Below are 19,185 nucleotides of genomic sequence, written 5' to 3'. Positions count from 1 at the left end.
CCGTTATGCGAGGAACTCCGCTTCCGTTGGCCCCCTCCAACGCTCCGCGTCCCCGGCGTCGATATATTTTACCATGGGAACGCGATACATGGCCGGCATAATTTATCTGTTTTCAAATATGCCCGCATCGATAAATTTACATATTTTAATATAAATTCCTAAATGCCGGATCCGCGGCGGCCGCAGGATAAGACGACTTTATCGATCATTTTTATCATTCTTTAGTGCAGTATCCGATTTCTTGCGACTTCGTCCTCGTTTTTTTTTTTTTCCAATTTTTCACATCGCCAAATTGTTTGGCAAAATACTGGTGTCTTTTTCCTAGACGTGGAAAGTGATCAATGAAATAGATTGAAAAATATATGAATTAATTTAACATATTGTTCAATAGTTACCTTTATCCAATGAGACAAAAACTAGTATGATGATACAATGTTATTTCAAAATTTTTCCTTTTTATTATTATTCCTCATTTCGCCAATATATGAGAGGAAATAATTAGTAATAAGGTTAGAGAATAGTATGAAATCGATTATAGTTATTGTATCGTGTAATTCTAGGATGAGAAATAAAATCGTTCAATAAAATCATATAATATAGTGACGTACAATGTCCACTTTTTTATTTTCCTACGTTATTATTGGCCATTTTGTGTTTTAAATTCAGTAATTACAGTATTGATATAATATCATTCGAAATAAACAAATGGTAATTACTTTTATGGATCAAATATATTATTCAGATTTGTTTTTACATAGGAGAAATAGCGTTAAATTATAAAATGATCAATCGAGCAATAACGTCAATCTTTAGAGAAGAATAGAATGTTATCCATTTTGTTATTAAAAGAATTTTAAATAAAGTAAAGATTTGTGGCTTTTACGGATCTTTTATTCGTTTTCCAATCTCTCACTTTACAACTTTAAACAAAAAAGTGAAGATAATGATATGTTTATGTTGAACCAAACGATTGTTGTTTATTTCGAGACAATATTGTATTTAAAAAAATTAAAATAAATATCATCTTCGATTTCTGAATATATTATGATGATTTTTGAATATATTATTGTAGAAATCAATGCTTAAAATAATTTTTTTTTACGTGTAACCGTCGTTTAATTTTAATTTTCAATATGCTTTTGCAAAAAATTGTCACTATTACATTATGAATTTTTATTTATATATATTATGTTCGTGACAATGTATAAGTCAGTATGAAATCATTATTTTATTTATAAATATTATTTATAAATATTTCATGTGCAGCATAACATTTGATAATAAAAGTTAATCAAAAAATTACTTCTTCATAGATTTTGCGCTAGACAATGCGCTTGAAATATCTTGATTCTTTTCGTTGGATACGCAAATTCTATAAATAGATTCTAAGTGAGTAATTATCTCACACGTGATATGTTTCTTTTGAATGCCGGCCGCCATGATAATTGATAAATTGCATGCTAATGCACATAAATATACGTGTGCAAAATAAAAATCACTTTTTTATTTAATTAAAGTCAAACAACATTACATTTATAGAAAAACATTATTGTAAATATTCTACGTGTATTCAAAAATTAAAGATGAAATCCACTTTTTAAGTAATTATCGAAAATATTTTGATAATCTTTATCTTATGTAGAACTTAAAATCTCAAATCCTCATCTTTACAGTTATTTTATCTCTACTTTTGCTCTCAGCATTGTTTACAAACAACTATATTATCAAATTAGAATATGATATGCTCTCTCATAACATTTACCATCGTTATCTGTATTTTCAAAATGGTAGAATTGTATGAATAGCGTTATACTAATATTGCATACAAGATACAAGTGTGAGTTCATATATTATTACAAAAATAAAATTGAAAGATTCTTACAATTATATGTATATATATATATAATTGTATGATTATAATTGATTTTGTATTAATTTGAATCCAATAAAATTTTCTATCGAATTTCTGCTGGAATGGAGATACAACGATCGGCATTGGAAAAATAGAAATTGTTCATTGATTCCTTCACCTCCCCCCCTCCCTCTCTTTTTTTAATAATAAAAAAGATCGATGATTGGAAATATCGTTGATGTAACGGTGAAAGAATCACAGGAGGTCTATAAAATTTAACAGGAATTTCGCAAGGCCGCGAAAAATTTCCATATCGCGTATCGATCGTGAAATTTTTTGCATCTTGTGGGAATAGCATAGTTTAATCAAGTCACGATATAATGGATTCGCTTTGATTCTCAATTCTGTTTATGAAGTGTTTGAAGCGTTAAAAAATTTAATAATTTAATTAGAAAGCTCTATAACATAATGATTCTTGAATTTTTATCGTAAAATTCACAAATTTCATTCGATGTAAGAAATTCTTTCATAATAATATCATACATAATTACGAAATTGTTTAAACGAAATTAAATCGAAGAAAGAATAAAGATGTCGGAATATTTTTCTATTTTTCTGGAAAAATAAATAATTACCAAAAATCGATTTCCAATTGCTTTTATTATAACATCTATACACGTATGCGTGTACACACAAACACGTATATAACATCGATTTCATATTTGCATTTGAATTACATTTTGAATTATTTATAAAATCAATATGTACAGTTGAAATAAATCTTTATTGAAGTTTCATACATAGCAAGGGTATAAGAGAAGGAAAGAGTGAGAAACATTTTTTTTTTTTTTCCTTTTAGAGACACTTCATGTCAAATACAGAATTTTGTAAACTTTCTGACGTTGAACACGAAAGGGTTCAACTAAACGTCCTATGCGAGAAATTTACTGTATGCGTATAAAAAACTTTTTCGTAAATCGCATTTTTATTATGACAGATTACTAAACAGCTAAAAAGGTGGAAAGTTATTAACCGTGAAAAGTGTAGCGTGCAAGTTGGGAGCATCCCGTGCACGAAATTCTAAACTACTCGAAGCTCGTTGGAAGTTGTTTGACACCTTAACTGTCTCGTGCACCGAGATACCTTGGGTGACGGTAAACCTGTGCACAATGTGAGTTTTTGCCTTGGTTGTAGGAAGTTTGCGTGCATCGTTGAGCAAATGTACATTGATATCCAAGCTTATCGAGTGTTTACGACTTCTGTCGTAGTGAAACTTTGTCCTTTTTTTCTTTTTTATATTCTTTCATTCGCACTTTTTATTATCAAATGTACTAATAAATAGTAATAATTAATTACTCGATTCAATTTATTTATATATTTTTCCAATAGAAATACATTAATTTTATACTTTGCTTTAATATAATTTTATATTTTTATTTTTTATATCAATATAAACTTATTTAATTATCTATGAATGGTATATTTAACATTTTTACAGAAAATCCCAAAATATATGGAAAAAACTATTAAAATTTCATATTTCAAAAGTTGCTTATAATGCATATTTTGAAGTTGCAAGCATTTATGAAAAGCTAAAAAAAGTATACTTTCTGTGCCTGATTTTAGATTTCTAAAAATCTTTATAAAAGAATATTTTTTAAGTTATAAATTTTGTGAATATTAATTAATTATTTCAAAAAGTTAAACATATATTAGTATTATTAGTATTAATATTGTTACTTATCATGGCATTGAGAAACTTTTATTTTAAACTTTTACAATGCATTAATATATTTATTATTATCTCTTTTTATTTTCATACTAAGAATCGAATAATATATAATTAATTCTGTTGTATTACTATTTATATATTTTCATTATTATTATTAAAACAATTTTTAATTACATAAATACAAATAATAAGTTTTGTCTTAAATAAAAATTTCAATAAACAAGAATATCAACTGCATAATGAATTATAAATTTCATTTCATAGATTTCCATAAAAATAAAATCGAAGGATTTGATTTACATATTGATATCTTGATATCTACACACAGACAAACAAATCAAAATACACGTAAAATATATATATATATATAACGAAAGAGATACCGTTAACTTCTACATCGATCACTATCCACCGATCCAACAGTGAACACGTTAACGCAATAAATTAAATTTTCAACAACGTTACGAAACTCCCGTTTGACTTCCTTTCGAAAACATTCACGATTCGCAAAAAAAAAAAAAAAAGAAAAAAAGAAAAAAGAAAAAAGAAAAAAAAATTGGAAAGAAAACTAACGGTGAGTATTAGCTTCCGTCCTGTTCCTGCGGAAATTGAATTTTCACCGGCCTCGCAGTGAATCGGTCAATTAATGCGTGGACGTTTGACGTCCTCCGCGTCCGCGATAAATTGCGATCGAAATTTCGAGTGCGCCCCCCGTGTATTTAACGAAATCGCGAGCCGCGGTCTATTAGCGAACGCATTACGTAAATTATATTGGGCCTGCGCATTAATCAACGCAAGAAATATGCTTTGGCCACGTATGCGGAATATTTAATGGAGAGGGGGGCCCGCTTTGGAACGTACCCCCCCTTTCTCGCTGTTCGATGATAATTACGGCTAATTAGAGATAGCCCACTCTCCCTCCCCCTCTTCCTCCGATCATTGGTTAAGGGGGAAGACTTGTAGTTAGCAACTGTTGCTCACGAATTAATACAGAGTCCGATCACGTAGCCCAATAATAGCATCAATCATTGAATCCTAAGGAGCCACGGGTCTTGTAATTATAGCGCGGCTGCGTATCGCCAATTCACAGTTTGTAATCAATAGCGCGTAATCTGGCTTCGAAATGAAACGCTTACACCAATGTCGATCGTTTCGCGCGAATTGTAAATAGGTCTGATTACGAATAGATCAAGTATCATTTGTGATAACGAGAAATTTTTTTCACGATGTTCCATATTTTCTTTTTTTTCTTTTAATCATCGGTCGTTCGTTTTTCTGTAAATAAGTTGATATGACGTAATTGTTATAATCGAAATAAAAAAAAATAAATAAAGAAAATCATAGAATAATAATAATTCTTTTTTTCAATTAAAATCAGTTTAGTTATTTTATCAATGAGAAGATTAAAAATTTTTCTCTTCATCGAATGAATATTGTCAATGAGTAAATTTATTTAGTTGTTTGTAACAATTATATTACATTATCTATCTATTATATTATCTATTATATATCTATTATATTATCTATTATATTATCTATCGTTATCTATCATATCTAATAAATTAACAAGTTTAAATATTTTTCAAATTTGATTACACAAACACAAAAACATTATACTAACACAAAAAAAAAACAAAGTCTCAAATGAAAAGATTTTATTCTTTCTTTTTATATTATTCTTTCATGAGAAATCAAGTTTTGTTTGGTTATATCAATAGCAGGACGAAAAATTGTAATAAAATCCAAATTTTTTTTTAGAGAGATTGTTATATTATAGATAAAATATTAGACATATTTTGAAATACGCTGTTTCAGTAGGATGCAAGTTAAAAATAAGAGAATAAAAACTTTATTCAAGAGATTAAATTTTATTGATATAAATATACATATATTATCTTTATATATATATATATATATATATATATATATATATATATAAAACTATTATATATATCTTAAATATACATATATATCATAATTAATTGTATAAATTATGATATTATATATATTACCAAGTTTTTATATAAACTAGAATTTTATGTGAATCAATTTGAATGTAAATTAAAATTATAAATGTAATGTGAATATATTATGAATAAACTTCGTCTCTGTGTTGAATAGTTATCTCGGAAATCTAGAATTTCATCAATGAATTTATTATATCATGTTACATTCTTTGTGTAGAATTGATTGCTCAATCTTATTTGCTAATTGTTAATTGTTAGCCACGAAAAATCCTTTATTTTAACTTTAATTGAAACACTTGGGTCAATTAATTAAAAGATGAAAATGACTACTAACCAAAATTTGTTTTCATTTTCTTTCTTAAATATTAAGAATTTTTTTTCAATAAATATGACATATTTATTTTATTTCTTTTAATGTTCCATTCTTTATTGCATATTTTTATTTTTATTTATAAATATAATCGTTTTAAATTATATCTTAAAATTGAATAATTTTTTTATTTTACAAGCTGTTTTTAATTTATTCAAAATGATAAAAAATTCTAGTTTTGAAAATTTTTTTTAATATATTTAATCATAATCTAAAATCATTACAAAATAATTTTTTTTTATTTAAACATTAAATCTGATAACTAAAATTAAATTAAATATTTATTAAGTTTTTTGTATTTTCTTCTGTTTCTTTCCATAAAAAAAAACTGAAATTCTGAAATAAAATAACAAATAGAAAATCGAATGTATAGAAAAATATTAATTATTTTATTTACTTTATAACAATATAACAACATAATTTTAAATAAGAATTTTTTATTTTAATGACTAAAATATCTTTAATATTATTAATCATTTAAACTAAAAAAATTTATTATATTTTTTAAATTTATTATAATCGAATGATTGATTAATACTGGACGAAATTTTAATTTTTATCATTTCTATCCCAAGATATAAGAAAAAAAAAATTTGATATATTATAAAATCCATCGGTATTGCATGATGTTCTTTTCCCTCATCTGAATAACAATTTGCATTCAATAAGCTCTAGCAATCAATTCAGCTTATTCGAAACTTGACAGCTTGCTAGCTATACTTACTTGCACTTCAGGTCGCAAACTGAGGGCATAGGTCACAGCATTTGCGATATCTTCCGGTTTAAGAATCGGCATACTTTTTAAAACGTCCATTATATGGTTAGTAAATTGTTTGAATATATCCGTTTCAACTAAACCTGGATTGATATTCTGCGAACAAAAACGAAGAACATTAAAATCAACAAGAGAGAACTTTTCTTCAGAATCAAAATTAAAAACTCCTTAGTAAAAAGCCTTGGTAAATTTATCGAAAAATTATTTCCTCGTCAATTTCAACGATTTTATATCAAATATGAAAAATCTTTCGTCGTATTTATCGAAAGAAATTTTCAAAATAATGTTCTTCATATATTTTAATGTTATTGAAATCGGTGATGTCACATCTTTTCGAAAAATTGACCAAAGCCTTTACAACTGGATGGAATCCACGCAAACTTACGGTGACTCGAATCGGTGCTTTAATGTTTGTCAATTCTTGTTTTACTGACTGCGCTAATGTAATAGTGGCATGTTTGCAAACCGGGTACAGGTTCCAGCCATTATAACCATCGATTTCCGAAAGGGTTACAGTCGGAATTTTACGTCCCATTACGCTATCGTGCGAAACAAAAAATTTCTTCAACAGGCCGCCCTTTTGGATGGCATTTTATTCAAATCGACTTCGAGCGCAAACAGCTAGAACGTTTGTTTCGGTCTTAAAAGCGTCAATCCTCTTTTTTCCCCCCCTCAGCTCTTTCGTATTTTTTTCTTTTTTATTTTTATTTTTCTTCTTTTTTAGTTTGTTGGAAAAGAGACAAGGGAAATTTCCGAACGTTTTCTCAAACAATACGGTCCTCTAGCAAGCGTCTTTTTTTTCCCTTCCCCTCTGACATACATTTTTCGCCCGTGTTCAACCTTCCGATGGAAGGCTTCCATAAAGCTTACGAGTTTGCTAACGAAACGATAGCTGGAAACTCTTGACCGTCACAAATGTTGAAACATTCTTTGTTCACGCTCGAAGAAGATGATGATTTTTACGAAATATTCTAAGACTTTTAAGGATTCTTTGAATTCTTACAAAAATTTTTAAATAGAAAGTCGAAAATTATTTTTCTTTAAATTATATATTGCGTTATATTGTTATGTCATTTTATATAATTCAATATATGAATGAGGTATCATATAATCGACTAGCAACATAAAGATATTTAAAGAAAGTTAGAAGATAATGATTTTTACAATATTCTAAGACTTTTAGGATTGAATTCTTAAAAAAATTTTTAAATAGAAAGTCGAAAATTATTTTTCTTTAAATTATATATTGCGTTATATTGTTATGTCATTTTATATAACTCAATATATGAATGAGGTATCATATAATCGACTAGCAACATAAAGATATTTAAAGAAAATTAGAATATTCTATCGAGTTTATTTTTTATTGATTTTTTATGTATTTGTGAAAAATTTAAATGTACAAAATATATACGATATGCAAAAAAAAATAACTAAAATAGATATATATTATTATAGTTATCAATATTGTTAAAAGAAATTTTAAAATTTTAAACGATATGCAAAAAAAAATAACTAAAATAGATATATATTATTATAGTTATCAATAATGTTAAAAAAAATTTTAAAATTATAATAATTGTTTCTTTTAAAAATTTTGACACGTATTATTCTAATAATTTCAAAAGACTTAAATATTATTGAATTGAAAAATTAATATTGAAAATCATTTTGATATCCAAAAAAGAATTTTTTCTCAAGTAAATAACATTTCGTAGACAACTAACAAGTAAATTACAAAGCACGAAAGTAAACTCGACGAAATTTGCAAGGGACAAACGAAATAAAACGTGGGCGCGAAGGGGTTGAAATGCAAGGGGATGAACGATCGACGAACAAGACGTGGCTCGCGAGTAACAATACCTGTTGATATTGAAAATATGCCCTTCGACGTTTCGTTGGCGCATTGAGCGCACCGCCCGGTTGATGCACATGGCGGTCGCGAGGACATTAATATTTAACAGCTTTTCGAATGCCGCCCTGTCGCTCTCTGCAAGTGTAATTTATGGAATTTTTTAAAATGCGCCAACGAGCAGGCGAACGAGGTTCCAAACGTAATACTCTCGACCCATCTCGTCCCTTATGGACCAACTGTACACAGCGTATAAAGGTAACGAGCCTCCCCTCCACGAGTCTCTTTTTCCAGTATAAGTAACCCTTATGCTTTTTATCGTTCATATAGGGTGATGAAAAAAGAAGTTAGTGATATTTTGAATAAAGGACAGAGATGGATCGAAACTTAATTTTTTTAATCACAAAAGTCAAATCTGAGTGTTTGAAGTTCTAAAACTTCAGAAATATTTATTTTTCTTCTTTTCTTTTTTCTTTCTTTCTTTCTTTTTTTTTTCTAATAATTACTATTTATTTTGTGAAAATTTAAATGGTCACTTTGTCAAGAATTATATATATGAAGATTTTTAATAAATTAAATTTTCATTTTTTACTTGTAAACACTATTGTTTTTTATATGGAAATACTTTAAAATTCTTTTTTGAAAGTACGGTATTTTTATTGTATTATTAATCATTAGTTGACAGAAATAGTTTATCAAAAATAATGAATCATTATTGAATATGCAGAAAGTATATTAGTCTTATGTAATAAATAGAGAGATAATATGTAAAATACGTAAAATATCTATGAATATATGTATAGAAATAATAGAAATAATGATTAATCATTAAATTCATAGCTATTTTAATTATTGAAACAAGTCATGTAAGATCTGTCAATAAATAAAAACTTATACTTTAATTATAATGATTGTGATCCAGATTGCCGTGAATTCATAGTTTTAAATGTCAGTTTATCACGATGTGATGTATTTATAAAAACAATAGATAAGTGGCATGAAAATGTCGTCACAGATGCATATATATAATAAAGTTCAATATAGTAGATACAATAATTTCTTTTATTAATATTTTGAAAACTATAAATTTGCAATGATCTAAATCACAATCTATTGAATTATTACATGTTTTATAATTAAAATCATGTCAAATTCATAAATGCAGATATATTTTCAATCAAAATAAATTAAACTTGAAATTTAATGCGAAGAATAAATTATTAATCACAATGCAACTAAACAGAGTGGAATTTTTTATTAAAAAAAAAAGAAAAAGAAAAAAAGTAAGAAGAATATTTTAATTCAGAGATCAATTTTAAAAATTAATTAAATTACGAATTACGATTATTATATGATCATCAACTATTCACTGTTTATTTTATCCCATATTTGTAAAAAAAAAAGGAGAAAAGAAAATAATTTGTATTAAGATTTTTCATATTTTAATATCAATATGGTGAATAGTTATTATAATTTATATAAAAGTATTTGCAATTTATCGCAAGAAATAATCAAATAAAAATTGATAATTGATATTAATGAATTAATAAAAAAAGTAAATAAAAATTATTGGTTGTGCATTTTGAATAAATATTCAAACATGTTGTTTCTTTTTTCTTTCATTACAATTATTGTAAATTATCTTACCAATGATGCGTGAAAGTTCTAAAACTCCAGCATTGTTTACCAAAATATCCACGCTAGAATTCCATTCAGTTTCCACAAATGAGAAAGCTTTTTCTAGATCTTTCTCATCGCTTATATTGCAACGCATTGCACATAATTTATTGGATCCTTCGAGTTGCATCCACTCGTGATTCAACAATGATAATTTTTCTGTATTCACGTCCAATGCGAGTACGTTTATTTTATTCTTCAGAAGAGCGATTGTGATTTTTTTTCCTATGCCTGATGCTGCACCAGTGACAATCGCGCATTTGTTGGCCCAGCGTTCCATAATTCTTTATTAATTAGATTAATTAAATTTTTTATTAGAAGAGATATTAAATTAAATTAAATTGAATTAAATTTCTACTTATTATTATTTTTACTTATATTATTTTCGAGGATTATTTTTTACAAAGAATCTGTTATGAAACAAATTAAGTCATTAATTTAAATTTTCTAAATTTCCAGATTAATTTTTGGAAAAAATTTAGAACAAATTTTTTTTCTTTAAATCAAATAAAATCGAAGATTCGAATATTTGAATGAAAAGTTTATATATCATATTGTACATACATCATCATGAATATATATATATATATATATATATATATATATATATATATTCTAATTATGAGATGCTATAAAAAAATTTATTGTAAAATCACAATTTATTTATTTATCTGAATTGTATTATGTAATTTCAAAATTATTGTCAATCCTCGTCAATTTTCAATCAAATCAAGTTTCTATTATCTAAATTAAAATTAAAATTGAGCGTCAATCTAATGTACTCTGTTATTATTATATTATAATAAACTAATATTATCTCTAATCTAATGATTTATATGTATGACAAATCTATTTATTTGAACTTAGATTATTTGAAGAAAAAAATTGCAATTAATGAGAGAAATTATAAGAGAGTAAATATACATTAATGGATATGAAATTTTTTTTTTAGTAATAAGCTTATTATATAAATAAATTGTTTGTTCCTCTATCGGTTTATATAGATTAAATTTTAAATTAGAATTATATAAATTTTATTAATTAATTTAAATTTAATTTTGAATATAATATATCGTAAATCATTTTAAATATATAATCGTATTATATAAAACAATTTTTGCTATTTAAATTTGATTTATTTAGAAGTTTGTTAAAGATTTTTTTCAAATATTTGTCGACAATATGATAATATATTTTCTTTCATTTTTCAAAAACTGAAATCATTATAATTATATAAAATGTTATTTCAGGAGATTCAAGTTACAGTAGATCAAAAAAATATCCGCAAATTTGGTTTTCCCACTTTAATTTTAATAAAAATTAAAAATTCAAATGAAAATAATATGAATATAAAATATTATACAGGATACAATGCAGATAATACACAAATTCTATAACGATCAGGCCATTTCATAAGTAATTAAATTTAAAAAAAAGTAACTTAATCTAATTTTTAAATAATATTCTATTTATTTACCTAATTTTAATAATATAATATAATATATGAAATTACAGTCACTCGTAATTCAGTACTTCACTCGCGAAAGAAACGCGTTATACTAAAGTTCAGCAATATATATGAATTGTTAATAGCAATTGAAAAAGTATATATGAATCATTCGTATGAAATTACATAATCAAACTGTTATCAATTTGGTTAGCAAATTAATTTTTGATTAATAGAAAACTTTATATTCTTAAACATTAAAAAATTATGATATGAAAATTTTATTAAAAAAATTCATTATGATTATATATTCGTTATCTATATATGTAGATATATAAATTTTTTTGTTTCTTCGTTTCTAAAGCTATAAGTAAATTTTTTTTAATTAGTTTAATAATATTTTTATTATATTTTATCTTTTAATGTTTCTTTTTATTTTTAGAATTTAGATAAAACTTAGATAAAAGTTAGAAATAATAAAATAATATACTCAATATAGTAGTAAGAATTGATAACCGATTCAAAAAAAACCATTAAAAAAATAAACTTTATATTCATTATAATTTTAATGCAACAGTTTTAAAATTTATAATATATATTCATAATTGCATATATTATTTTTGAAAATTATTATTGTTTCTCAAAAGTTCTTATCGTCAATTTTTCCACATTTATAAAATTTAATAACTTAATAAAAAATATATATTCGTTATAGTTTTACGAAATTTATAAAGTTTGCAAAATTCATATAAATAAAATTACTATTTATTAATCATTATAAAAAAATATTTATTGTTATATTTATATTTCTCTTATTATTGTATTACATAAATATTATATAATGAATTCAAATGAATTTAATTCTAAAAATTTTTTTTTTTTTTGATTCTACTGTATTTTACTTTTATTAATATTTGCAAATTTCATAAATAAATATTTGTATGCAATGATTTTATTATTTTATATATTATTTCTATTTTTACTTTTTTATATTTGTTCTAAAAAATAGCAATATAAATAAAATAATAATAGCTATTTTTCACAAAAAATTATCGTCACAAAATAAATGAAAACATCATAAAACAAATAAAATTGTAATAATTAATAATTAATAATTTAGATAAATTATGTTTACATTGCTATTATAATTTCGATTATTGTAACTGCGTCTAAATATTGTTCTATATCTTATTTTCGCGTTCTGCGGATTCAAAGGATTCATGAAATATTCAAATTCTCTATTTCAATAAATAAATATTAACAATAGATGAACAATAGCAGAATTTTAAGTTCGATATATATTGAGATTGAAATATTTCAAAGGCATATATTCACTTATTATAGCTATTACAAATTATTATAAGAAATAGTTTTATACCACCACGATATATATTCATAAAAGATAAGTGTTTATGCATGTTTACGTATATATTATTACGAATGAATATGTATAGACGAAATTGTATAGATATAGACGCAATAGTAAATTTTTTTCCTATTTTCTTGGATTATAAAAAAAGATATTATCCATGACATTATTCAAAGTCAAACTTTTTCCGCATTCCATTCCTCTTACTTGTAATATATACATGTGTTTGACATACAAGAACATTGTATATCTATATCCACTTCCACGCGACAGAGCTACTACGGATTAAATAGCCGCATTTGCTTACAACCTCTATGTACTCGTTTTAAATGAAGCGCGACGTAAGTGCTGTCGCAATCTCTTGTACGCCAGTAGCATCATATAGTTTCTACGTGTGATCCGCTGAAAAGGTGACCGGAATATCAGGCGTCGACTCAAAATCCAAGAGATTTCATGGGATAACTTCAAGATACGTGTCTTACGTTCTTTAAAGAGATCTTTCGATTCTTACGAAAAAATTACCAATTGATCGAAAATGCAGTTCTTGTGTCGAGAGATAAGCCATGCCCTTGAAATACGAGAATTGTAATTCGGATTAAAATTTGGAAAAAAGAAATAATGACAAAATTTCTTTTTGTTATTCATTTCTAATAGCGTATAAAAATTATTTTCGATATTATAATGCTTAAATTATTAAAATCTGAATTTGATCAATAAATTTTTTGAAATTATAAACAGTTTGAAAATTATTCATTGATTTCATAGATTTTGTTCAGTAATAAGTTTTTTCAGCGAATAATATTTTTTATTCTTATACTTAAAAATAATTTTGCACTAAGGAGTTCAAATTAAATATGAAATTAAAGATTAGATTAGATATATTAAATAATATCATATAATTATCATTATATTTATTTTGATATATCGATAAATTTATAATATATGAGAGAAAAATATATTTATTTTAGCTTTCATATCGCATTAATTACTAAAATCATGAATAATTTATAACATTTATTAATATATCCATCCATTTCGCTTCATTCAAAATTAAATTATTTATAATTTGAAAAATAAATTTCAAAAAATATTTTTGTATATCAAATATTTTGTATTTGTTTTAAAATCACTCTTTAAATATTTTATCTATATTGTTCTATAGATTCAATAACTGATTTATATTCATATAAAAATATTGTAATTCGTATATTACATAATTTTGGATGAGACAGTTTGATTTCGTAAAAGTTTCGTAGAACGTTTTGATTTTCATTTATTTTTGATATTATATTGCGTACAAAATAATTATCGTTTTTGTTTATTTTTAATTTAAAAATTAGATAAATTATATGTAATATAAAAATTATATATTCCTGAAAAAATTTTATGCTTATCTTTTAAACTACAACAATTTAATTGATATTCTATATATCATATAATGAAATATTATCGTATGATTATTAAAAAAACAAGTGATATACAATTACTTTCTGATTTTTATATTAAAAGACTTGGATATGTTATTATATTAATAAAATCAGAATCTAATATAAAATTTCTACAACAGAGATACATCATTGAATGAGATTAATCCAGTTTAATAAATAAAATTCAACAAATCAGAAAACAAACTGCTTATTTTGTTAATTTTTGAAAATATTGATAAAGAAAAGAAGCATTTGAAAAAAAATCTTCAATTGGAAAAATTGGAAGACTCAAACGAATGATATTTATCAGTGAAAATTTTTCAAATTTTAGTGTAAAAAAAAATGATATCTCTAGAAAATAAATGATAACACTGAGTATGTAGATATGCAATATAATAATAGAATTGTATATTAAATTCGATGACAAGAATTGTGATTAAATTCGATGTTTGATTTATGAAAAATGATTTCACGAAAGATATTCAGAATTTTTTAATATATATAAACAATATAGAAACGTTTTATATAAAAAAAGAAAATAATTTTTTACTTTATTAAATTTATAATATATATTTTTTATCCATCACATTGATCACATTGTGATCAAAGTTTATCTCACTGACCTTAGAATTTAATTATTTTTTTTCAAAATTTATTTTTTCTTTTTTTCTTTTCTATTATCATATAAATCCATATATATTCACATTTGCAAATATATTTCTTTTTTGTTTAGGTATAAATTAAATTTAGTAGTTAAACTTAATAATGTATTCATTTTAAAAAAATGTCCGGATTATCTCATCCGGATTTATTCTATAGTAAATTCAAAATCAATAAGTTTATTCCTTTACAAATAAACGATACCAGATTTCCAGACACAATAACAATGGCGTATATCGATCTAGTCGGCAGCTGGTCGGATCCTGGGACCCGGGATATTATTCTCGTTCGCGCGGCACCGCGAGGAAATCAACAAGAAAACTAACCGGAAGCTTTACCCGTTTCCTGGTACCGAGCACCAGATGCTCCTCCAACAAAGTCATTTCTCAACGTTGCCGTGATTATACGAGTCCTCCTCCATTCTACCACTATCATTCTGATGGTATTTTTCATGCGAATCAGAGTTTTGTCGATTTCGGGATTTCACTTTTATAAGTTATTTTACAATCTCGATGTCAGTGATCGTGAATTTATGGTAAAATCGTTCAGAAGTTCGTACAAGTTTCAGAAATCTATTTTGAGTTGATTTATTATTTGATATATTATTTATAGTTGAAAGCTTTTTGCAATTATTTTATTTCCTTTTTCTGTCTATTATATATATGATATCAAATCATATATAACTATTAATAAATGAATAAAATATAAATAAGATGTAAAAGATAATATATTATAACAGAAAAATATACATATTAATTAAAAATTGGAATGAATTTCCCACAAAATTATTATGTAAGAAAATATATTATTTATAATAATATTAATAAATTAAGTTACAAATGATATTATTGTAGATTATTATAGGTGATTTTTATATTTGCAATTTTAAAATTCTCAAACATGATTTAATTATTAGGATTTGTAATTTATAAATCTTTATTTTTGTTATCAAACTTATTATTTTTATGAAACAAATATCAAAATTGAGTTATTATTTTAATTTCAATATTATTTCAATTATGATAATTAGATGGAATGCGGATATTTGTACATTTATGTAAAATTTACAGAATACAGATAATATGCAAAAAAGACATAAAACCAAACTATACTACTTTGAGGAATAAAACAAATTTCTATTTAAGTTTCACGTTTTTATAATCACGTTTATAAATATGATTTTGCATAAAAAATCCGCAATCTAACCATTATCGCTCTAATATTGTATACGTGTAATAAATATTCAGCAATAATCTTTGAATAATTTTATTCATTAAAAATTCATTTTATCTCGAGGGCGAAACGGGAATGTTATATAAATTTCGACGAAATGTAGATCCTATTTATCGCTCGTGTAGATACATTTATTTGCATGCATTTAATATTGAAATCCTGCCATACCACCGGAATAATACCGGTTTGTTTTCCATTAAAATCGGAGAGTTCGCCATTTGTGTACCTAAGAAATTCAAATACCACGGGCCAGCCAACCGACAGTATTATTCTGGTTCGTTGTAAATATCGAGGAAATCAACAAGAAAGTCCAAGCTGCTACACTGCTTCCACGTTACCACCGCTACCAGACGCTTCTGATCATTTCTCAACACTGTCGTGATTATCCGCATCGTTTTGTTTTATACTCGGCTACTGTTGTACTTTTTCTTCCCAGAGGCGCGAGGGGAATTATCGTGGACGCGTCACATCCACAAAGATACACGGATGTAATCCGATCCATGAGTATTTTTCAACGCGAGAGAAAAGAGAGAAATGCTTTCATCCGGCGGATTAATTGCTGGGCGAGGAATAATTTAAACGCTTTCGCAGCGCAAACAAATTTCACAGGATTCTTCCGCTGTTGTCGAGGAAATGTTTTTGATGCTTGTTTCTGATTTCGTTGTTTGCTCCCCACGATTGATTATTTCATCATTATCCTTATTATAATAATTTTGTATTCTCGATCAAGGTAAATTTTCCACGATTCAACTCCATCCGTTGTTGTTTAAATTTACGACAGATATCTCGTAAAAAAAAAAAAAAAAAAATTGCAAAAATCTTGATTCCAAAAGATTTTGAATCAAAACCTCGTTAATTATCAAATAATGATATATGAATTCTGATGTGACTTCATTTCGAGTTTTTTTTTTTTTTTATGTCTTTTGTCAAATATGGAAAAACCTAAAAAGTCCATTACAATTATGCTACGATACATCAATTTTGCATTATAAAATAATAATTGTGAAAGTGTATACATTTTATGCATATATTATACAATAGCTTCGTAAAGAACAATGAATGAAAAACGTTGAATAATAATAATCAAATGTATTGATCGAGCTTCCATTTAATTCGAATTATCGCAAAAAAAAAAAAAAAAAAGAAAGAAAGAAAAAAAGATTCGATTTTATTGAATCTCATTTACCTTAGTGTTAGACAGTCGCAAAGAAAAATTGGAAGTAATATCTGAAACGCTTTGTTCCCGCAGGATGCACGTCATTCCCATGCGCACCGAGAGATGATGCGATTAACGAGCAAAGCGAAGGAAACTCCTCTTTTCCCTTAGCTTCCGTTAAAACAACAGATGTCCATCCCGGTAATTTCTCAACAGGAAACTTTTATCACACGTATCCTTCCGTAATAATACAATTTTCCGCCCTTTATCGCGTAGATACGCTCGATAATGAGTTACGCATTACGTCGTTGTATTCCTTTCATTCCCTTTTCTCTTTTTCTCTTTTTCTCTTTTTTCTTTTTTTTTGCATTTTTATTTCGTTTTAACGGTATCGATTCATACGCTAAACGAGACGGAAATATCCTTTTGAGAGAGAATAAATTACACGTTTCGCAAATGGGAAATTTCACCGGAGAACGAATAAAATTCATGAATTTGTCCATTCGCTGCGTTTCAGTATCGAAAGTAAGAGGCGGATGGGCCGAGAAATTACCTTATTCTACTCTTATTCCAGCAAGATTTGAACCGATGCAGGAAAAATAATTGATTTTTAAAAATTGAACTCGAGAGAATTAAAATTATAGAAAAAATATTATCGAACTGAAATGATTATTATTATTAAAGAATAAAGCTAATTAAATTCGTAAACGTTTATGACCAATTTATTCGAAGAAAAACCTTTCTTCTTTTTTTTTTTTTTACTATAGATAGCCTTCATAAAGCTTGAACAAAGAAATTGTCTGAGAAAACTGCCTTTTGAGAAGCGTTACACTTACAATTGTATATGTTTGACACACTTCGGTCTGGCTGAAGCGCAACACGATTCCAAGGATGACATTTTTTATGGCGATCATCAACTCGGTTCGAGGAATTTTCCTCCAATTTGGTAAACGTTGACCGCGATATTATTGTATCCCATCAGAAATCCGTGATCTTCTCAATTGAACTTGGAAAGGATTTCTAAAAGTGGCCCTCGGTAAAATGTGAAAAGAATGTAATTAACACTCGTCGCGAACACTTCGGATACAAATAGATAGTTTCTTTGTAACTACGTGCTTCCACCGTCAAACACGATCACCTACTGTGACATTGTGAAAGACCCAACTCTCGTATAGATATATACGGTCGTAATTACAATCCATTTAGAAGAAAATACTTCACAGTTGCAAACATCAGCTTCTACATGCATAAATTTTGCATCTCGGTAAAGGAGTATTCGATACATACGCATACATAACGAGCTTTCGTCACAAGCAACATTATCGCAGGCACGAATACATATAAAAAATGAAATAGAAATGTGTAATAACATATATGTATATATATACTCATTTATCAATAGTTTTTATACTTTTAATATCGCGTTAATAAAAAATTTTATATATATATAGCTATTGTTGTTGATTTTATATAGCATACAAATTTAAATTTAAATTTGTTATTCTCGAAATATTATTTTTTGAAATATTTATTTATAATGTTCTATTACTTTGTTGCTTCAAAATATTATTTCGTAAATTATAATAATAAATTTTCCGGAACATGTACTTATAATATTTTTTAAATACAAAGTTATTTGACAATTCTTGAATATTTTAATATTGTTCA

General features: G+C 25.8%; 1 protein-coding gene across 4 annotated transcripts in view; it reads right to left on the bottom strand.

The window, feature by feature from the left end:
• Positions 1 to 18,667, bottom strand: part of LOC725489 (farnesol dehydrogenase) — a 49,653-nt gene extending 30,986 nt beyond the window's left edge. Inside the window, exons 1-6 of one of the 4 annotated variants that reach the window (XM_016917906.2) lie at positions 18,354 to 18,666; positions 10,196 to 10,509; positions 8,560 to 8,686; positions 7,082 to 7,235; positions 6,646 to 6,792; positions 5,562 to 5,718 (exon numbers count right to left, since the gene is read on the bottom strand). In XM_016917906.2, the coding sequence (XP_016773395.2) occupies positions 5,674 to 5,718; positions 6,646 to 6,792; positions 7,082 to 7,235; positions 8,560 to 8,686; positions 10,196 to 10,509; positions 18,354 to 18,415 (849 nt within the window). In that variant the 5' untranslated portion in view covers positions 18,416 to 18,666 and the 3' untranslated portion in view covers positions 5,562 to 5,673. Of the gene's footprint in view, positions 1 to 5,561; positions 5,719 to 6,507; positions 6,565 to 6,645; positions 6,793 to 7,081; positions 7,236 to 8,559; positions 8,687 to 10,195; positions 10,510 to 11,702; positions 11,833 to 18,353 lie in introns of those variants that run through there. The other 3 variants (XM_016917907.2, XM_016917909.2, XM_016917911.2) reach the window with 3 other exon arrangements.
• Between the last annotated feature and the right edge of the window lie 518 nt (positions 18,668 to 19,185).

Source organism: Apis mellifera, linkage group LG1 (genome assembly GCF_003254395.2).
Source record: "Apis mellifera strain DH4 linkage group LG1, Amel_HAv3.1, whole genome shotgun sequence".
Taxonomy (NCBI): Eukaryota; Metazoa; Arthropoda; class Insecta; order Hymenoptera; family Apidae; genus Apis; species Apis mellifera.
This window is presented reverse-complemented; position numbering and strand designations above follow the sequence as displayed.